This window comes from Rhinatrema bivittatum, chromosome 1 (assembly GCF_901001135.1).
Source record: "Rhinatrema bivittatum chromosome 1, aRhiBiv1.1, whole genome shotgun sequence".
NCBI lineage: Eukaryota > Metazoa > Chordata > Amphibia > Gymnophiona > Rhinatrematidae > Rhinatrema > Rhinatrema bivittatum.
In genome coordinates, this window is record NC_042615.1 from 159,545,878 (window position 1) to 159,569,222 (window position 23,345).

General features: G+C 44.3%; 1 protein-coding gene across 2 annotated transcripts in view; it reads left to right on the forward strand.

Moving 5' to 3' along the window:
• The window catches only part of PDS5A (PDS5 cohesin associated factor A), a 734,756-nt gene that overhangs the window by 292,484 nt on the left and 418,927 nt on the right, over positions 1-23,345 (forward strand). For both annotated transcript variants that reach the window (XM_029589173.1, XM_029589180.1), the window contains exons 14-16: positions 12,511-12,592; positions 19,394-19,442; positions 20,913-21,052. In XM_029589173.1, coding sequence (XP_029445033.1) covers positions 12,511-12,592; positions 19,394-19,442; positions 20,913-21,052 — 271 coding nt within the window. The remainder of the gene's footprint in view (positions 1-12,510; positions 12,593-19,393; positions 19,443-20,912; positions 21,053-23,345) is intronic.

Sequence of the window (23,345 nt, forward strand, 5' to 3'; positions counted from 1 at the left end):
AACAATGTCTTTCTCATCCTAGGAGAGGGAAAGGCAAGTTGCACATTCCTAAAGCTGACAGTTTCCTCCCCTCCTTCATCTTTCTCATCATCTCCCATCCTTCTCTTCCCACTGACCCAATGAAAGGAGGTTGGAGCCAGCTCCTGGTTCTTTTCTCTTTTGGGTAGTTCAGGGTAGAGATCAGCTGTTTGAACCATGCAAGAAGGAGTAGAGCTGCCAGCAAGAAAAGATTAGAAGTGCTGGGCCACCAGTTCTGCTGTCCTGCCAGTTGAGCTGCAGGGAGAGAGGAGAAGGGTTGCAACAGCTGCTGTTAGCTCACTCCCCACCCACCCCCTCCCCTCGGCCAGGTTAGGAATCCTTGACACTATTACAACTTGAAAACTGCAAAATATGATGTAAAAATCAACAATATCTAAATAAACATATTTTAGTAGCTGAAAGATTCTTTAAAGTAGAAGGTGGCTCCTCATATCAATTGAGTTTCTTTGGAGTTTTAAAAGAAGACTCATAGGCAAAGTTATAGCTCATTAAACGCTATTTTACAGTCTGTCACGGTACGTTCACTTTTTTTTTTTGAAACATTTTTAAATTGTTTTTTAAGCAAGACACTTATCCTTGCATAGCGTAGTTTTGACAGCTTCTACTACACCGGCCCGACTCGACACGGTACGTGTTTCGTGGGCTTCTTCAGGGGTGGACATTTTCTGCGGTGTCTACAAAACAAATAAACAAAGTTATACTTAACTTGCTTGATGGTAAAATAACTGAAGTTGTAGCTGTTGGCTATGTCCTACATTCACAAAGTCTGTCCTGCTGCATATGCGACTACTTGGTGTCAGCTTTTACTGACAACAGCATCCATCTCGTTTGAACCAGAGATTTTGAACGTTCAGTGAGTTTGAGGCAGACCAATGGGAGAGGAGGGCAGCTCTCTCCTCCAATGAAAATTCAAAGCAGTGATGACCATTCTACGCTATCATTTAATCCATCTGGGGCTTCAGATGCCAATGTGAAAATCCACCATTGCTCCCTGTAATTAAGATGACAGCTGATGTCTCCGCCTCGATCGCTTTTGACAACTTGTTCCAGGATGGTCCATTTAAGCTGCTGAAATGTATGATTGACTTGAAGACAATGTTTTATTATCAGTGCCTCGGTGTTCTCGTAGATGGACTTTAATCTGTCTACTGGTACGGCCAATATATAAAAGAGGACAGGGACACTGAATTAAGTATATTACATGTGCAGACTCGCACGTGGTATTGAAATTCTTTCTGTAGGTTTTATTTGTGATCGGGTGTTGCCACACATTACCTTCCATTGTAGTGTTGCACATGTCACAATTGCCGCACTGTTTATGCTCTCCATTAAATGACTGAAGTTTTGATGAAGTTAATGATGCATGTACCACATGATCTCTAATATTTCTGCTTCTTTGATAAGAGATCAAGGGTAATTCTTGAAATGGATGGAGTTGCAATACATGCCAGTGTGACAATTAAGTCCTGTCCCTGGGGATGGTTCCCGACCTGATATTGCAGAACCAGGGCACCCTGCCCCACCCGAACCTCCGGGCCCTGGCCCTCACGGTGTGGATGCATGATCCTTCAGCCTTTGTAGCTCACGGATGGTGTGTCCAGGGTCTTGATTGAGTCCTGGAAACCTTCCACCTGGAAGTCTTACAACTCGAAGGGGAAGCCTTTCTCCATCTGGTGCGGTGGTCACGGACTGGACCCTTGCTCCTGTTGGCTCCACTGCCTGCTGGATTACCTCTTGCACCTGTCCGAATCTGGCCTCCAAACCATCTCTGTCTGCGTGCTCCTCAGTGCACTTAGTGCCCACCACCAGGGTGTCGCTAGTGCGCCCGTTTAGGTCCAACCATCTTGACGAACAGTTCATGCAGGGCCTCGTTCAACTAAAGCCCCCGTTTCAACCTCCGGCTACCCCGTGGGATCTCAATGTTGTCCTGTCGAGGCTAATGCGGCATCCATTCGAGCCTCTTAAGTTCTGTGACCTGAAGTTCCTCACCTGGAAAGTCAAGTTCCTGGTGGCGATCACTTCCGCTTGCAGGGTTAGTGAGATCCAGGCCCTGGTTACGTACCCTGCTCACACAGAGTTCTTCCATGATCGTGTGGTGCTGCGTACGCATCCCAAATTTCTACCGAAGGTGATGACTACTTTTCACATAAACCTTTTTCCCCAAGGCCTCATTCCCACCCATGGGAATGTGCTCTCCACATCCTGGACTGCAAGTGGGCGCTCGCTTTCTACTTGGATTGTACAGCGGCCCATAGGCAGTCCACCCATCTCTTCGTGCTGTTTGACCCCCAATATACTGGGAGCAGCAGTGGGGAAGCAAACCTTGTCCAACTGGCTAGCGGGGATTGCATTGCTTTCTGCTACGAGCAGGCAGGCCTTCAGCTGGCCGGCAGAGTGAAAGCTCACTCTGTGTGGGCTATGGCGGCGTCAGTGGCCCATCTGCGCATGGTCCCTGTCACTGAAATTTGCAGGGCCGTGACCTGGAGTTCTTGCCACACGTTCACTGCCCACTATTGCCTTGACAAGGATAGTCGTCAGGACAGTGCCTTTGTCAGTCTGTCCTGCACAACCTGTTCCAATCCTGAACCCAACTGTCTCTGATCGTGCTCCTTGTGGGACCAGACCACCCCTTGTTTCTTCCACAGAGCCGAAGTTGTGTTGTGCCTGTTGGCACCTTGTTCAGCTACTGTGGGTCTTCTTGATCGAAGGGGGCAGTCTGGAGCACTGTAATCACCACATGTGAAGACTACCATCCTGCTTATCCTAGGAGAAAGCGCAGTTGCTTACCTGTAACGTGTTGTCCTAGGACAGCAGGATGTTAGTCCTCAGAAATCCCGCCCGCCTCCCCATGATGTTGGCTTCACCTTCGGTTTGTTGTGTTATATTTTTCCCGCTCATATTTTTTTGCTATATTACGAGACTGAAGGGGGGCCTCGCGTGGACATGCCAGGCTTCATCAGATGATGTTACCCACCCACATGTGAGGACTAACATTCTGCTGTCCTAGGAGAACACCTGTTACAGGTAAGCAACTACGTTTTCCTAGAGCTAAACAGAAAGGTGGGGGATATTAATAATTAGCAAAAAAGAACTTAAGCTTCTACTGTACAAAGTAGAGCTTAATCCTCCTTATGAAGTGGCAATTCTAAAGATGCCACAACTAAACATAGGACTGGTCTACTGTCCTCCAGAAGTACTATAAAAAGATTGCTCACCACTGATTGAATTATTTACCAAGGTGTTTCCGTCACCAGAATCTACATTAATTGTAGGAGGCTTTAACCTCCATGTAGATAAAATACCAAGAACCTTAGCTTGTGAAATGTTTTTAGAAGCAATGGAAGCTCTGGGGTGTTCACAGTCTGTCTCGAAAGCCACTCATAAAGCAGGTCACTCTAGACCTAATATTTGCAAATACCAGTAATTACCTAAACAATACTTCACACACAATATTGCCTGTGTCTGATCACTAATTAATAAAGGCGGAAATAGCTTTCACCAAATAAATCCATAATAGTATAGATGATAAGCTTACTTTTACCTTTTGATAGTATAGATGATAAGCTTACCTTTTGATAGTACAGATGATAAGCTTACTTTTACCTTTTGACTTTGCTGAATCAAAAGAAAATAAGCTTCATGAACTAAATTAAACCAATTCCACATCGGCTTTTGATTCCTGGGATAAAATTGTCAGTGACAGCTGAGAACCTTAGTCCTGTCCAGACAAAAACTATTAACAAAGAAAGGAATAACTCCAAACATAAGAAGCCCTGGAACAATTTTGAATTAAGAAGCACTAAACAGAGCCTTAGAAAATTAGAGAAACAAGACAGAAATGCCCATCTGCTGAATCCCTAGGAAAATATAAATCTTTCCTTACAAAATACCGTACACGAACCAATAAAGCAAAAAAAAAAAGATTACTATGCTAAGCAGATTCACTTGGTTATATTTATTTCTATACTACTCTTTGAGGTTGTTAAACATTTAGAGCCCCGACATCTTCCATCTCGAGAAGCTACAACTTCACAAAGGCCATTTGTAATGAATATGCCACCGCATTCTTAGACAAAATCAATAAGTTGTTAAGCAAAAGCACCAGAAGAATGAAATGGCATTAAGTGGTCCATGTTCGACAGAGTATCGAAACTGGAAATTAGTCAAATCATTACTAAAATTAAACCTGCCAGTCACCCATATGATCCAATTCTAGCCAGCTCCTTGAAACTAGTACATGGGGTTTATCACTAAGACAATCACAACATTAATTAACCTTTCTCTCTCAGAAGGAACTGTTCCAAATAGGTTAAAACAAGCTGTGATAAGGCCAATCCTAAAAAATAAGAATGATAGTACTGACAATTGGGGGGAGGAGCCAAAATGGCTGCTTGTGCGTAGTGCTTTTCAGAAGGTTGCGACAGATTTCGTACTCTGATTCTGTTTTATCATGCCTCCTAAATGAAAGGGGAAGGTGAGGGTATTTCCCTCTGCAACCTCCCTCCCCTCGGGACAACGTACCATCCCCGAATGCACTACCACTTACCCGAAACAGGAGGTGCAGAACCCTGCTGATGAGGTCGGTAAGGGAACCTCCGTCTCATCTGGGGAATTTTCGTTGAGCTCTCCAATTCTAAGAACTCCGCAGGCGATTTCCTCAAGCCTGCCGCTGGAGTCTGTGTTAGCGAGTCTGAGAATGGAAAGCTCAGAGGAAGCCAAAGAGGGAGCAGCTGTGAGTGGATTGGTGTGAGGAGAAATATCAAGGTAAGGAAGTGAACTAATGTTGATCCCGGTAGACATTTTGAAGCCAGTTTCCTTTTTGGACGGTAAGACAGTTTTGATTCCCACAACTAATGTGACTCCTTCTATGGCTTCAGGATCGATACAGGAAGATCAACCTTTAATGGTATCACTACCTAAACCCGCTGGGTTTACACTGGACTCCCTCTGGGAATTGATGGCCCATCAGAATTTAGTCCTACAAAGTTGTGTAACACAGATTACTCAGATTTCATCTAAATTAGAAACTGACTCAAGATCATAATTCTCGATTATTGAAGCATACAAATAAGATTCAAGAGCTTGAGAGTCAAGCGAAAGAAACACAGAAAGTTCAGACAGCTACGGTTCAGGACTGTATTGCTCTTAATAAGAAGATAGAATTGTTTAAAAACCGTTTTAGACGTCTTATTTTGACTACTCAACTTTCCCAGGATAGTAGGAGAACAACCATGAATTACTCTTCGGAGATACTTGACTGAGATATTACAAATTCCTCTGGATAACATTCCATCCTTTAATAAGGTTTATTTTTTTACCATTTCCACATCCAAGAGATAATTTGGTATATCACCAACCAGACCTGGGGAATTTAACTCATCTTTTGGAGTCCTCAACTACAGAGATATTTGAGAGCGCAACCTTGCTAGTCTCATTTATTTATGAACAGGATCTGTGTATGGTTATGAGGAATTACTTTCAACATATGGGGGCAAATTTTATGTGCTAATTTGTTCAGATCTTTCCTGATCTGGCAAAAGTTACACAGGAGAGGAGAAAAGAGTTCCTGGCATTACGGCAGGAAACCCAATCTCTGGGTGCAACCTTTCAACTTAGATACCCGTGTAAATACATTATCAAGTTTCATAATGACACATCTTTTTTCTCCCGGAACAACTCAAATTGTGGTTGAACTATCATTGAAGGTTGCTGACCACCTCTTCATCCACTGAGAGTCCTATTACTTAGATTAATATATATGGGTAAAGTGTTACAAGCTAATGGTATTTGCTTCATTTGATTTTTTGATTTAGTTTAAATTATCAACTTGGTTCCTTATTTTCTGTCCCCTCCCCCTCATTGAATATATTGGGGACTATGTTTAAATTTGTTTCTAATGGATTTATTGTAACAAATTTTGTTTCTTTTTTCTGTACAAAGACGATATGCTTTGTAGTTTGTTAAAAAGCAATAAAAATAAAATGGAAAAAAAAAGAACTGACAATTTCAACAACTATTGCACAATATCCAACTTGTCTTTTCTCGCGAATGTTCTTGAGAAAGCAGTGTTTTCCCAGCTTGTGAATCACCCTGAAGATCAATATATTCTCTCCCCAAATTAATTTGGATTTAGGAAACATCACTCAACTGAGACATTACTCCTCTCATTAATGGACTCAATTTTACCAGGGCTTAACGCAGATGAATCTTATTGTCTTGTGCTAATTGAATTAACGACCGCCTTTGACACTGTGGAACATAACCTGTTATGCTGTCAGGTGAAAAACATTGGGGTCGAAGGCAGGGTTCTCAGATGGTTCCCTTCATTTCTAGCTAACAAAACATTCCAAGTCAAACTGAGCAACCATATATCTACTTTTCAGTGTGATACAGGTGTCTTTCAAGGCTCAGCCCTCAGTAATACTATTCAATATTTACATGCTCCTACTGTGTAAATTACTGACGAATCTAGGAATATCTTTCTTGTATGCTGACGATATACAATTATACATCTCCAGATCATTTGAAAATACAGCTTCAATACTTTCTATCTATATGAAAGCAATTCAACAAGAACTTTCAAAACTTAAATTAACATTAAACCCTAAAAAAATGAAGTCATTTGGCTGAGTAGAAGCCCATCGATAGTTAAACCACCTGCCCTAAACCTGGGTAATTTTCAAGTTAATACCTCAAATCAAGTACGAGCTTTAGGTATACAGTTAGGTGAGAACCTTAGAATGAAAATGCACATCGGTAAATTAATTAAGACAGGTCATGCCAAATTGCGTGTACTACATCTGTTGAAACCATTATTAACTTTTGAGGACTTCTGGACTGTATTGCAAACTAGTTTTCTCAAATCTAGATTACTGTAACTCCATACTACTAGGTCGTCCAGTATGTAACTTAAAACCATTACAACTATTATAAAGTGCCACAGCAAGACTCTTAATAGGATCTAGGAAATATGATAACATTATACCCTCACTGAGATCACTGCATTGGTTATTAGTATAATCCAGAATCTAATATAAAGCATTAATGATAATATTCCTTTGGAAGAGGGTGCTCCCCTCCTGCCTTCTTGTGTATTGAAAATGTAAGGCTCTTTGGTACTGTCCATTCCAGGCTCTTGGTGCATGAAAGCTTAGCCACACCTGTAATATTGCCTCCCACTTTCAATCTAAATCCCATAACATTCAAACTACATACATTCATAACAAATTGCAGGAAGACCTTGTGAGACTGGAAAATTGGGCATCCAAATGGCAGATGAAATTTAATGTGGATAAGTGCAAGGTGTGATGCATATAGGGAAAAATAACCCATGCTATAATTACACAATGTTGGGTTCCATATTAGGTGCTACAACCCAAGAAAGAGATCTAGGTATCATAGTGGATAACACATTGAAATCGTCGGTTCAGTGTGCTGCGGCAGTCAAAAAAGCAAACAGAATGTTGGGAATTATTAGAAAGGGAATGGTGAATAAAACGGAAAATGTCATAATGCCTCTGTATCGCTCCATGGTGAGACCGCACCTTGAATACTGTGTACAATTCTGGTCGCCGCATCTCAAAAAAGATATAATTGTGATGGAGAAGGTACAGAGAAGGGCTACCAAAATGATAAGGGGAATGGAACAACTCCCCTATGAGGAAAGACTAAAGAGGTTAGGGCTGTTCAGCTTGGAGAAGAGACGACTGAGGGGGGATATGATAGAGGTGTTTAAAATCATGAGAGGTCTAGGACGGGTAGATGTGAATCAGTTATTTACTCTTTCAGATAGTAGAAAGACTAGGGGGCACTCCATGAAGTTAGCATGGGGCACATTTAAAACTAATCGGAGAAAGTTCTTTTTTTACTCAACGCACAATTAAACTCTGGAATTTGTTGCCAGAGGATGTGGTTAGTGCAGTTAGTATAGCTGTGTTTAAAAAAGGATTGGATAAGTTCTTGGAGGAGAAGTCCATTACCTGCTATTAAGTTCACCTAGAGAATAGCCACTGCCATTAGCAATGGCAACATGGAATAGACTTAGTTTTTGGGTACTTGCCAGGTTCTTGTGGCCTGGATTGGCCACTGTTGGAAGCAGGATGCTGGGCTTGATGGACCCTTGGTCTGACCCAGTATGGCATTTTCTTATGTTCTTATGCTATTTATTTATTTAGACAATTTATATACCGTCATTCCATGTATAAATCACAACAGTTGGGGGCCCTGAGAGAGAACTGAAGGGAGTGAAAGAAGCCGTCCTGGTAAGGAACACAGAGACTGTATCAAAATCTGCAGGACTTTCCTCCGTGAGCGGGGTGAGAACGCAGCTGTGCTTAATTGAAGCCAGCTGATCCTGTGCTCCTGACGTCATCATCCAGGGACCGGGTCTACAAAACCCGAGGAATGTCGGTGATCAGAGGGGCCCTGAGAGAGAACTGAAGGGAGTGAAAGAAGCCGTCCTGGTAAGGAACACAGAGACTGTATCAAAATCTGCAGGACTTTCCTCCGTGAGCGGGGTGAGAACGGAGCTGTGCTTAATTGAATCCAGCTGATCCTGTGCTCCTGACGTCATCATCCAGGGACCGGGTCTACAAAACCCGAGGAACGTCGGTGCGTAGTGCCGTCGGCGCGCTGCCTAAGCCAGGCGCGCGCGGCTTAGACAGGCTTTGACCGCGAGGACCGCGGCCGGCCGGATAAAGTTTTTGGAAAATTTCATCCCTGAAGTCCTCAATCTATGGGTCGAAAAAGGAAGGCGCGTTTTGTCACCTCATCGCCAACAACTGTAAAATTTGGTCCCATGGACGCACATATTAATCGGCAGGGAATGCCATGTATGGACTCTACGCGAGGCATTTTAGATGCCTCTTTAAGTCCAGGCAATCAACCGACCCCTCCTCAACCTCCAGTAAACACAGGAGAAGATCAGCGAGCTGAGAAGACGTCAGGAAATGTGAGTGCACAGGAGTTGCATTTTCCATTGACTGTTGCCGATTCAGTAGATAGCCCTGTAACACAATCTACAGGGGCAGAAGAAGGTAATATAATAATTACCTTAGATCGGGCACAGATTGATTCTGTAGACCCGGCTAATGTGACTATGGGGGACCTGTGGAGGGTTTTGACAAAAGTAGACTCCAACCTAGTACAAGTTAACAACTCATTATCCTCATTAGTTAATGTTAATAGGTTGTCTATATTGGAACAAGGTAAAAGATTAAATGATGTAGAGTCAACTCTGAAAATTGTTGAAGGGAAAATACAGAATATCCAAGAGAGAGAATGTTTGAATATCACTGATTGTAATTCTTTACATGCTGAAATAGAAAATATAGAAAATATAGAAAATCTAATGAGGATTAAAAACTTAAGGTTTGTAAATTTCCCAATTACTAGGTTGTTATCTCCTGTTGAAATGTTCTTGAAATTTTTGAAAGAAAATTTAGCGTATGAAGATAAGGATATACCGGTGATATCAAAGATTTATTATTTCCCAGTGCGCCCTAGTGATAACAATGGGCAGATAGAGGATAAAAGTATAGGGATATCCACCTTTTTAGAGGAGTCTACAGATATTATAAATAAAAGGGCAACATTATTTGTATCCTTTTCCTTAGAGAAGGATAAAGATATAGTTCTGGGAAAATTCTTTAAGAATAAGGATCTATCATTCTGTGGCCAAAAAGTCTTTGTATTTCCGGATGTGTCTAGACCTACGCAATTACGTAGAAGACACTTCCTTATGTTAAAGAGTAAGACCCTGGAAATTGGAGCTACTTTTTATTTAAAATTTCCATCAAAATGTTTTGTCAATTACCAGGGTAAGAAATTTTCCTTTAATGAGCCCCTTCACCTGGAAAATTTCTTAAGGGATAAAACCAGTCTAGGCGGGATGTCTAATATGTCAGAAGTATCGGTTGTACAAGAATGAATAGAAATCACTCCCTTTATAGTTTTTTGAATGTATTATTTATGGTTAGTCAGGAACCCCCACATTATAGATTCACGTGAGAGAAATGAGTTGTTTGGTTAATGGAATTTGTGATTTATGAAAGTCTCTCATGATGATTACTTACATTATATGAAAATACAAGTTTTGTATTATGTTTTAATTTGCAAAAATTGAATAAAGATTTAATAAATAAATAAATAAATCACAACAGTTTACAAAGTGACATTCATAGTTATAAATCAACAAACAATTGGTTACAGAGGTATACTCAGACAGGCATTAATAATTATCAGCAAAATTTTCCAGTACATATTAATTACAGATCCAGTACTTAAGGCAGAGTGCCTTGAAAATTTAAATGAAATGGATAGTTTTCACATCTTAGTCAGTGAGTTGTTTTGAGAATCTTACATTCTCGTTTGATCCTTTCACACTGTTCTTACTGGTTTCTCTCAACCCCATTCTGTTCTCAGTAGTCTGTCAATCCCCCAAACGTGTCCTCACCAGTCTCTCTCATTCACATCTTGCTCCCAGTAGTCTTCCTCATTTCTCCCACCCTGTCCCCACCAGTCTTTCTTTCAGTCCCATCCTATTCCCCCAATTTCTCAATCTTTCTATTAGTCTCTTTGTTTTCCCACCCTGTCCCCACCAGCACCTATCTCAATCCTTCCACCCTGTGACCAGCATCTCCTTCTTTGTCTCGGTCTCCAACATGCTCTGCCCAATAGCTGTCTCTCTCTCATCCCCATAAGTAGCTCTTAATTCCCTACCCTGTTCTTTCTGGCAGCACCGACATAACTATTCCTAAACCCTTCAAGAACAATGGCAGGGAATCTGCAGCTCCAACCTTAACACTTCCTTTTGCACCTTAGTGCTACTCTGCTCCCTCCTCCGTATCCTCTGCTCACCACTAGTATCTCTCCTGCTTTCTCTCTCTCTCTTGCATGCATCTTAATCATTATACCTTCTGCACTGCTCTCCCCCCCCCCCCCCCCCCCATGTTTCTCTTTCAAATCCTTCCCCCTCCAATCAGCATTTCTGGCTCTCAATCTTTCTAGATGTTACTTTCTCTCTCTTGCTCCCACCTTTATTAGCTATGACTGTAACCCATCCTCATCCTTCCTGTCTTTTAATCCCCTCTGGCTCTCATACACACCCCCTTTCATCATCACTTCTATTTCCCCCCCCCAATCACTACCACTGACTTTTTGCACACAGAGCCTCCCTGCTGATTTCTCACACTCCTCCCCATTCTTTGAACTCCTTCTTATCCCCCATCCCGGGCTCTCCTATGCCTCTCCATACCCCCTACAGGCCTCTCATACAACACTCTATCCCAGCCCTTGCTCTCCCTCTGTTTTCCTCACCCAAGTCCTGGTTCCATCTCACCTATTGCAGAACAGTGGCAGCATGGACTTTGGGGAGGAATAAAATGCAACACAGTCTAATTTGTATTGCTGAATCCAGGGAGATGGGGAGGGAAACCATCTTCCCCAGCTTCTCCTTCTGCTATTCCCCCTCCCCAAAATTCTTGCAGCATTAATCCCTTTTCACGACACTGCCCCCAGAAGCATTCACCCCCTCTTGCACCACATCTCCTTCAAGCATTCACACACCTCGACTCCCCAACATTCACTTCATTCTCTGCACCTGCAAGTATTCATCAACTACATTAACACCCCCCCCCCCCCCCCACTCTCCTCACCTCCTTTCTCTTGCCACAAATTATTCTGACCTGACCAGAGTTTTGGGTGACTCCCTCTTCCCCTCTTCTGTCAGCTGAATCCCAAGTCTTGGGAGCACAGTGAGTTGCTGAGCCTGGTGCTATGTACACTCCAGCCCCTCCCCTCCAGACAGCAGACCAGGTAGAAGCTCTCTACTCCAGGCAGCAAGTGGAGGGGGGGGGGGGTTGGAAAGGAAGGTGAGGGCTGGAGAAGGGGGCTGACTGGCTCTTTGCTGTCCTGTTAGCTCCAGTTTCACCCCCTTCCCTCCCCTACTGTGCTTTACTGTTGCTGATTGCAGACAGGCGGATGGGTTGGGCGGGAAGAGTAGATCTTTGGGCAGAGAAACCCCTCTGATCCCTGCCCCAGCTCCTGCTTGCAGCAACCAGAAGCACTGGGAAATCATGAAGGGGGCCCAAGCTGTATAGCTGGTCACCGTTCTGTTCTATTGTGTCTGTTTCCTTTTCCAGCCTCTCCTTTCCTATCCTCTGCAGTGCTATTCAGTTGCCATGAGGGCAGGAGCCACATTTTACACACGAAAGAGCCGTATTTGGCTCCTGAGCCACAGGTTGGCCACCCCTGCACTATTAGATGATTTATATGGGATCATGCTTTGTTGTCTTATTTTATATTGTACCTTGCCTTGATGGTTACTCCAAGGGTGAGCAATCAAATTTGGCAACAGTGTGGGAAGAAATAATTTGGCAGTCTGGATGGGGACCGGTTGATCATTTTCTGCTGTCATCTACTGTGTTATGTGTTCTTGGCATTTCTGACTGTTGATAACCTTTAATGATACAGAGCACTGAATGAAATGTGGAAATGTCAAAACTTGCTCAGGAGTCATGTTCGGGAACTTCTGGATCTCCACAAACAGCCTCCAGTAAGTGTCTAAACTTTCAGTATTACTTTATAACACAGAAACTTTGGACTTCCTTCCTCTTTTATTGAAATATTACAAGTATTTTGTTTGTTTTTATCTATGTGGATTTTTCAGGTTCTGCTGTCTAAGAAAATACAAATCAAAATGCATTAAAGTAGGAGTTTATTTCACTGATTTGTACATTATGCTTTACACTTCATTGTGGGAGAACAATTACAGGAATCTTCCAAAAGTAGTTAAGAATTACAAAAAATCAAAAGTCTAATGCATTTTGATTTGTATTTTTTTAGACAGCAGAATATGAAAAATGTACAAGGGTATGAAGATTCTTAGAATGCACTATATTTTATTTTCATTGATGTATATGTCTGATTTTGTTGTAAAATTTTCTCACAGGACAAGCAGGATGGTAGTCCTCACATACGGGTGACATCAGGATGGAGCCCAATCACGGAAAACTTCTGTCAAAGTTTCCAGAACTTTGACTGGCACCTACTGGGCATGCCCAACATGGCACTAACCTTGCAGCCAGCAGGGGTCCCCCTTCAGTCGTCTTTTTTCTGCACAGCAGTAGCCTCGTGGTAAAGGAGCTCTGCAGAGATTCCTGAGAGGAATTTTCCTCATGGAATTACTAAAAGTTAATTTGCCCCACAGGGGTCCCTCCTCTAACTTTTTTCAGACCGCGGTACTCCGGTAAGTTTTTACCCATTTTCCATCGATTACCGTCGAGTTTGGCCCTCGTGGCCTACTGGCCATCGACAGTCCCGCGGCTCGATTTTTTCCATGGTGTCGGGGTTCCGTTGGTGCCCGGACTGTACCCGCACCATGTCTATCACAGACCCCCATAAAGTCTGTGCAATGTGTCTAGGACGCGAGCACGATGTCTTGACCTGCACCAAATGTGCCCTAATGACACCAAAAGGTCGCAAGGCCAGAATGGAGAAGATGGAACTTCTTTTCTGTGCTCAAACCCCGACTACGTCCATTGCATCGACGTCGTCCGAGCCGGCACCGTCAACTTCGCGCCAGCATTGACCACCGGCCGGTGACCGCCCGCCATTGACGACTTCTCGGCTATCGACACCCTCTACTCCCCCCTCAGGACCGAGGGGATCGCAGGAAACAAACATCGCCATCGACACCGTAATTCTCGGACCATCGAGGGAGCGTAATCATCGACCTCGCCATCGTCTGAGCCGCTGTTGAAGAAACCCCTTCCAGAAAAGGCACAGACCATTTCTGCGACCGGGTCACCGAGGCAACCCTCACCCGATAGGGGATCAGGAGCTGCGACTCCGCCTTTAATGGTGGTCTCTCCAGCTATGCCTCTGCCTCCCTCTTCTGTTCCAGAACCGGGGCTGCTTGCTCCAGGTCTCCGAGAAGAACTGGACCGGATGGATCAGGAGGCCATCGACAAGGCGATGCAACGACTTCAGGTTCCTCCGACACTGGGTACCGATTGCGGAACCAATCATTGACCCGATTCCAGCAGCGCTGGCACCACTGCTCTCCAGGATGGAAGCATTTTCCACCGATGGATCCTGGGTCTCCGATGGCTCCAGTGCCCTCCCCACTTAGTGTCATCAGAAGGAGAAACACTGTTCCGCATCCCTCCATCAGGAGTTCTGCCTCAGCCATCGATGCCGATAAGTCTCTCGCCACCGATCCAACCATTGGTTCCGATACGTCCATCGGCTCCACCAAGCCATCCATTGATGCCCTCGATGTCTGTGCCGGTGCCTTTGATGCCTTCATCGGTGCCTCCGATAATTCCTTCGGAGCCTAGACCAGGACCTTCAGGTATCCCACCATCCCGTCCCCCTCTAGTTCTTAGAGGGACAGATGCTGATCTTTATGATACCTGGACTGATGATTCCTCTCCAGACACCGATGATTTACCTTCCACCTTCACCCACTGAAAGTAGGAAGCGTTCTCCTCCAGAGGACCTCTCCTTTATAAATTTTGTGAAGGAAATGTCTGAATTGGTTCCCTTCCAATTACAGACTGAACAGGATGATAGGCACCAGATGATGGAGTTGCTCCAATTCCTGGATGCCCCTAAAGTAATCACCTCTATCCCTATCCACCAGGTTCTTCTGGATCTCCTGAAGAAGAACTGGGAACATCCTGGCTCCATTCCTCCAGTCCACAGGAAAGCTGACACTACCTATTTGGTGCAGTCAGCTCCAGGCTTCCAGAAATCACAGTTAGATCACCACTGTAGTGGTGGAGTCTGCGCAGAAGAGAGAAAAAAGGTCGAAGCCTCACTCTTCTGTTCAACTTGGCAAGGAACAGAAGTTCCTAGATGCCATCGGTCGCTGAGTCTTCCAAGGGTCCATGCTCATCTCCCGGATTGCCGCCTATCAGCTATATATGACCCAGTATAATAGGGTCATTTTTAAACAGATACAGGCCTTATCGGACTCCCTGCCTCAGCAATTTCAAGAACAATTACAAACCCTAGTAAATAAGGGTTTTGAGGCAGGCAAACATGAGATCAGAACATCTTATGACATCTTTGATACTTCTACTAGAGTATCTGCAGCTGCTCTTTCTGCGAGAAGGTGGGCCTGGATCAAGTCTTCTGACCTTCGCCCGGAAGTACAAGACAGGTTATCCAACCTGCCTTGTGTCGGAGATAATCTGTTTGGCGAACAGATTCAACGGACGGTGGCGGAACTAAAGGTACATCATGAGACCCTAAGACAGCTCTCTCTGATGCCTTCCGACTTATCTTCAAAACAGCCCTTCAGGAAGGACTGAGAAATCCTTCTTCCCCCCGAAGAAGTCCTACCCGCCACCAACCAGATCCCGTGCCACAAGACCTTATCAAAAACCGCAGTCTCGTCAAACATGTAAACAAAAGCCACAAGCAGCTCCTCAATCAGGGCCTGCTTCAGGTTTTTGACTTCCACCTAGAGAGCAGCAGCCAGATTCCTCTGCCTCATATACCAGTGAGAGGTCAATTTTGCCACTTCCCCAACATATGGCACTCAATCACCTTAGACCAATGGGTATTGGCAATAATTGCTCAGGGTTACCATTTGAACTTTCTGTCCGTGCCTCCGGACTCCCCACCTCTACCAATGTGGAGAACATCCGATCACTCCATTCTTCTGGATCAAGAGGTCTCCCTCCTTCTCCATTCCAAAGCAATAGAACCCGTACCATACTCTCAGCACGGCCTAGGGTTCTATTCCCGGTACTTTCTAATCCCCCAAAAATCGGGAGATGTTCATCCTATTCTGGACCTATGGGCCCTCAAGTACCTCCTGCGAGAGAAGTTCAAGATGGTCACCTTGGGCTCGCTTCTACCTTTTCTACAAAGAGGAGACTGGCTCTGCTTTCTGGACCTCCAGGCCGCATACACTCATATTGCGGTAACTCCATCTCATCGCAAATACCTGAGGTTTCTAGTAGGCCCCAAGCACTATCAATATCGAGTGCTTCCATTTGGCCTAGTGTCTGCGCCACGAGTCTTTACAAAATGCCTCGTAGTCGTCGCAGCCTTCCTCAGATCCCAAGGTGTTGATGTCTACCCCTACCTGGACGATTGGTTAATCAGGGCTCCCACTCAGCAAGCTGCTCTGTCATCCCTCAACCTAACCTTACACACTCTAATTTCCTTAGGATTTCTCGTCAACTACGACAAATCCTACTTAGTTCCATCTCAAACCTTGTTGTTCATTGGGGCAGACTTGGACACCTTGCAGGCAAAGGCTTTCCTGCCTCGACAACGAGCACTAACTCTAGTGTCTCTTGCTCACCAGCTGCAGTCTCAGCACTCCGCGTCTGCGCGCCAATTTCTCGTCCTCCTGGGACACATGGCGTCCTCAGTCCATGTCACACAAATGGCCTGCTTGGCCATGAGACTCATGCACTAGACTCTGAGGTCTCAATGGACTCAATCCATTCAGCCCCTGTCGATCCACATCACCAACTCACTCCGTCTGTCTCTCGCCTGGTGGAAAAATCAGATCAATCTCCTCCAGGGCTTGCCCTTCCAGTCTCCAGACACTCAAATCACGCACACCACCGACGCTTCCAACCTCGGATGGGGAGCCCACGTGGCCAATCTGCAGACACAAGGATCTTGGTCTCCAGAGGAAGCCAAACACCAAATAAATTTCCTGGAGCTTCGAGCAATCAGATATGCTCTCAGGGCTTTTCAGGATCGCCTCTCAAATCAAGTCATCCTGATTCAGACGGACAACCAGGTGGCCATGTGGTACATCAACAAACGGAGGCACTGGCTCCTTCCTTCTGTGTCAGGAAGCTGCGCAGATTTGGGCGGAAGCTCTCTCCCATTCGATGTACCTCAGGGCCATCTACTTGCCGGGAGTGGATAATGTGTGGGCAGACAAGCTGAGTTGTGTCTTTCAACAGCACGAGTGGTCTCTCAACCCCTCGGTAGCGAACTCCATCTTCCAACAATGGGGATATCCTCGGATAGACCTCTTTGCGTCCCCACAAAACCGCAAAGTGGAGAACTACTGCTCTCTCATTCGCAACAGCAAACACTCTCAACCCAGAGACGCATTCCTCCCTCTCATGGGCAACCGGTCTGCTCTATGCATTCCCTCCACTTCCTCTTCTCTCGAAGTCTCTCATGAAGTTACGTCAGGACAAGGGAACCATGATCCTGATAGCATCTCATTGGCCACGCCAAGTGTGGTTTCCAATACTTCAGGATTTCTCCATCCGCAGGCACATTCCCTTGGGAAAGGACCTGCTTCTGATCACTCAAAACGACGGGTGCCTATGCCATCCCAATCTTCAAGCCTTGTCCCTGACGGCATGGATGCTGAAAGGTTAATCCTTCAGCCACTTAACCTTTCTGAACCAGTTTCCTGTATCTTGATTGCTTCACAGAAGCCTTCCACGAGAATAGCTTACTCTTACAAATGGAAAAGGTTCACGTCATGGTGCTCTTCTCAGTCCCTTGACCCCTTTTCCTGTCCAATCCTGAAGTTTTTGGACTATCTCTGGCTTTTATCAGAGTCAGGTCTTAAGATTTCTTCCATCAGAATGCATGTCAGTGCGGTAGCTGCCTTCCATAAAGGGGTCGGGGATGTCCCTATATCAGTACAACCCCTTGTAACATGTTTTTTGAAGGGCTTGCTCCACATCAAGCCTCCACTACGTCCTCCGGCCCCTTCTTGGGACCTTAATCTGGTTTTGGGTCAGCTCATGAAACCACCATTCAAGCCTCTTCACTCTTGTGAACTTCGATATCTCACATGGAAAGTGATTTTCCTTTTGGCTATCACTTCAGCTCGCAGAGTTAGTGAATTGCAGGCCCTAGTTACCTATCCACTTTACACTAAACTTCTGCAAGACCGGGCGGTACTTCGCACTCACCCTAAACTCTTACCTAAGTTAGAATCAGAGTTTCATCTCAATCAATCCATTATTCTACCTACCTCTTTCCATCCTAACAATTTGGGGAAGCCTGTGGGTAAGCAGACTCTCTCCTCCTGGTTGGCGGACTGCATATCCTTCTGCTATCAGCAAGCGGGCATTCCATTTCAAGACCATGTTAAAGCACACTCTATGAGGGTCATGGTGACTTCAGTACCACACCTGCGATCGGTGCCGTTTCCTGACATTTGCAGGGCTGCTACCTGGAGTTCTCTCCACACCTTTACAGCCCATTATTACTTGGACAAGGCCGGAAGACAAGATTCCATCTTTGGCCAGTCTGTGTTGAGCAACTGATTTACAACGTGACGTACCAACACCCTTCCGCCTGCCCGGTGGGGTTCAGGATACCCTCTACCAAATTCCACCCCAGTTGTTGTGCCTCTGGCACGTCTTTGGATACATTTGGTGCATGTTCGGACATCCTCAGCTCGGTTCTCACCCATATGTGAGGACTACCATCCTGCTTGTCCTGTGAGAAAGCAAATGTTGCTTACCTGTAACAGGTGTTCTCACAGGACAGCAGGATGTTAGTGCTTACGAAACCCGCCCGCCGCCCCGCAGTGTTGGGTTCGTAACGTTTTATTATTTTATTTTTCGGCACTGCCTGTAGCTTTTATATAAGACTGAAGGAGGACCCCTGCTGGCTGCAGGGCATGCCCAGTAGGGGGCCAGTCAAAGTTCTGGAAACTTTGACAGAAGTTTTCCATGATTGGGCTCCATCCTGATGATGTCACCCATATGTGAGGACTAACATCCTGCTGTCCTTTGAGAACACCTGTTACAGATAAGCAACATTTGCTTTTCCCTAGCTGCTCATCTGTTTGTTGATGCATAGTTTTGAATGAAAGTAAAGGAGATGGATGCAACTGTGATGAGGTGTGTTGGGTGACTGCAATTGAAGGCTTTCTGGTAAGGATGCACTGTCTGGTTCTTTGCTGCTGGAGACCACAAACAGCTCATCTCTTTTCAGACTTCTTTGGTGTCCAAGTAGACCTGAGCGGTACATGCATACTTATGAAACCAGTCCCTGATCCCCTCCCCCCATTTGTCTAATAATCTTATGAGAAGTACAGTACCGGCAGTGTTTTTTTTTCTCAGAGAGACTCCTGCTTCAACAAATGTAAATTTTTTAAATAAAAATTTGTACCAATTGATGCATCTTCTCACCTGTCCACCACCACCTAGATCATTTGATATTTTGTGTACAGGAATATAATCTGAAATGCACTGGTTGGGGTTGAGGTAGAATGCAATGAATTAAAAAAAAAAAAAAAAAGGCTATATGTCTTTTGGAGAAGGGTAGAAAGGAATATTCTTGAAAAGGTCAGAGTAATATTACCCTTGTTCTAATGTCAGTAATCTTTGCTTTATTTCAGTCAGAAGCTAACAGTTCTGCTATGTTTGGAAAGCTGATGACCATAGCAAGTGAGTATCGTCTGACCTGTCTACTCACTAGCAAATCTAGTAGCACAGGAAGGTATGTGGGTGAGTGAATAACTTTGGCAAGGTTAGCTGCACCTTCTGGCTCTTGCCCCTCCCTGCAGGGCCAGATTTCCCTTTAGGCTCAATTGGGATTTGCCTAGGGACACCAGTGCTGCAGATCAAAGCGAGTAGGTAAGCTTTTTTTTTTTTTTTTTTTTTTTTAAATTGTAAAGAAATGGACAATAAATTAAGAATTTGGGGGTGGGAACTTTGCACTTCAACATCAAATTGATGCAATTATCAGTATCTTTGCTTCCTTTTTATCCACCCTCCGCCCATCAAACCCCTTTCGTACTGGCAACTGGGGATGGGAGGGGTGGTGCCGCAGATTTTGTTCCTAGGGTGCATGAGATATATGTCCAATCCTGACACCCCATATATTTTTGGCCAGAACAGCTCACACATTATTTGTAATGTTTCACAGGACAGCTTGCTGTGCATTGAGATTATTAAAATATTTCTGCATATAACTGGCAAGAAAAAATATTTTTGAACTGGCACAGTCATAGAAATAGACAGTATATAAGGACTTCCTGAGGCCCATCTGGTCTGCTCAATTTACTTCCTGTTACAATGACATTGACTTGGGTTGATTTCTGGCTTTCCTTTCACTTCTTTGCAACTAGGAATCTTCTGTTTTTATGCCAGGCTTTTTTGAATTCTGTTACTGTTGATGCCTATACCGTATCACTTGAAAGGTCATTGCATGCATCCACTGCTTTTTCTGTGAAGAAATATTTTCTGATGTTACATGCGAGTCTGCTCTTCCTTGGAGCATCATACTCTGAGTTCTTGTTTTAGATCTTCCTAGCCACTGAAAAAGGTTTGTTTCTAGTGCTTTATTTATACCTTTGAGGTATTTGAATGTCTATCATGTCCCTGCATCTCTCTCTTCCTCTTATCACCCTTTTCCCCCTGCCCCTCCCTCATCCCCGCCCTTACCCTCACCCCCCCTCTACTCTTCCCCCCCCCCCCCCCCCCCCATACCCTCCTCAACCCTGGCCATCATATGTACATATTATCATCTTTTCCAATATATACCTAAGATTGTATTTAAGCTCCTCAAGTTTTTTTCACTTAATTTATTTAATCAATTTTGGATAAGTTAAATATCCAATATGTACTACATAATTTTACTTGCTCGTTACTCATCTCTTAAATATGTACTTTCTTACGTTATCTAGTTAACCTACTATAAGCGTTCATTGTATTTTCAAAGCGTTCATTGTATTTTCCTTTCTCAGTTATATGTAAACCGACATGATGTGTCCTACGAATGCCGGTATATAAAAAGCATTAAATAAATAAATAAAATAAATAGAGGATACTTTTTTTGTTAAGTCTCATAGGGCTTTTGGTGCCTACCTGTTGAGTTTTGTTTTCATTTAGAATGTGATGATTTCTGTTCTCCAGAAAACCTGCCTGACCCTGGAAAAGCACAAGATTTCGTGAAGAAATTTAATCAGGTTCTTGGTGATGATGAAAAACTTCGTTCCCAGCTGGAGCTACTGATCAGCCCCACATGTTCGTGTAAACAAGCAGATGTCTGTGTGGTAAGAGAGTAGGATGCAGGTTTTGCTGCAAGAAGGCCCTGCAAGTTGCTTGCAGCTGATTTGGTCTTGGAGAAAATTGGCTTTGTTTCATGCTGCAACACCTTGTATTGGACCACTGTACTAATATTACAAAATGATATGCATGAACTTTCAGAACCACAGAGGTCCCCCTCCTTCAGCTGCCATGGCTGCAGAGAGGACCTTTGTAATCCTACAAGCTCATGCGCTGCATCATATTTGGAGAATCCTTGTGGTAGTCCTTTGATAGTTATCCCAGCTTGTAGTTGATGCAGGGAGGTCCTTTTTGTGCCTCAGAGATTTTTCTGAAACTTAGGTCTTCAGAACTGACATTTCTGTACTCAGTTGGAACAGGTGGGCTCTTAGTATATAAGGCCCTTGTTTAAATATGTATATGTACACACACACACACACACACACACATATATATATATATATATATTTTTTTTTATTTTTTTTTTAAATCATAGCAGTAATTTGGTTCAAGTTCAAGTGCATTATGAAGCTGCTATCCTTGGCCTGTTGGTGGAAGGCAGATTGTACATTGCAGAAGTGAATCTCAATCTCATATCAGTGGCACCTGAAGGGTATCAACCCAGGAAATGGGTCTTCATTCCAGCCTGTGGCTGATAATGGGACCTCAATCACTGAAGCAGTATTGTTGAGAGAAAAAAGGAGTCAGTTTGTGGTGTGTTAAAGTTTATGGGGTTACCTTCTTCACATGGAAATTTGTGATAAGAACAGGCAGCCATTTATTTTTAATTCAAGTGCATGTGAGGGGCTAAGTGCCCATGCCACTCCTTATGTGCAGTGGTAAGTGCTGGTGCCATTCCTTGTGTGCATTTCAGGGGCAAATCTGTTTGTGCCACTTCTTGTGTGCTTGGCTGAGAATGAGAGATCAGACACATCAACTGAAGCAAGCATTTCTATTATATTCCCAACATTTATGACCTGTGGATGTTGCTGCTCGGGAAGAATAAGTGAGACCAGCATCTAAGAAATGGAATCTACATGCTAGCACTTGTGGTTTCCTTCTCTTACTGCACCAATCCATCTCAACTAGTTTTTTTTTAGCTTGCTTTCAGCAGAAGAGGGTCATAGTAGATCACATGAAGTGTTACTTTTTTGTGCTTTGAAGGAGGAAAAATGTGGCTTGACTTTTATCAAAAACTGTTTTATTACCATATAAGACTTTTCCGTCAATAAGCAGGTTGTCATCCGGTGGTACCAGATGGACTTGTCTTGTCAAACTAGTAGAGCTTTGAGCTCTGCTAAGCATGTGTGGGAGTTTTCACATGGGCATTGCCTCAGAAGCCTCCTCAGTCCACAGACAGTTGTGGTTTTTCCTTTTCCTTTTTTTCACAAAGTATTTGAATTGCCTCTCTTAATGTTGCCTCTCTGCTCTGCAGCACCCCAAACAGCACTTTTCATTGCCACCTTCTCAAAAAATAAAAAATAAAGCGAACAGAATCTCTATTTTGCAAGGGGAATGTTCTGGAACCCTTCTTGGATCCGTGTCTGGTAGGTGGAAGACCATGATTAGTGGCTTCAGATCCTTTGTTTGCAGCCAGATTGTCCATCACTGATGACCATGACTGCTGTAATATCTGCTTGGCACCCGATCATGATCAGCCAAATTGCCCTGCCAGCGGTTGGATGGCCCTGCTCTCACAGTGCACTAGAGCAGCCAAAATAGTTGGCCTACATCAATTAAGGAGTCACAGCAGGTCCTCATCTCAAAGTCATACTTCTGCCAAATTCCCAGGTAGCCACTTGAACCAGGCCCCCTCCAAGGCCTCTCCATCATTCCTGCACAGTGCCTCAGACTTGGAGAGCTGACATGCATTGGTGGCAAAGCACAGGCACTCTGCGGAGCCGCCTCATGCATTGAAAAAGCATAAACATCGATATGTATCGATACCACCAATGCTCAGAGTGTCTGTGCTAATGAAAAAGAAGAAAGTCTTGACACACAGGATATGGGAGAGCCCAATACATTCCTCAGTGCATGCGGGAGTCATCGACCTCTTGCTCGATGCCTGCTCTATCAGCATGCTTGGCGGCACTACTCGATTCATGTTGACTCTTTCAGTGCCTCTGGACTGCTCTCAATGCACTAGTCCAAACACTCAAAGTGGGGAATACCTGTTTCAGTGCCAATACTGCCTATTCTTCCTCATAAGCACTTCACCCACTAAACCCTGTGGGCCGCTTTACACTTGTCCTAGGGGATCTAGTTGGGAAGACTCACTCTTTCCCACCTCCGATTGCCAGG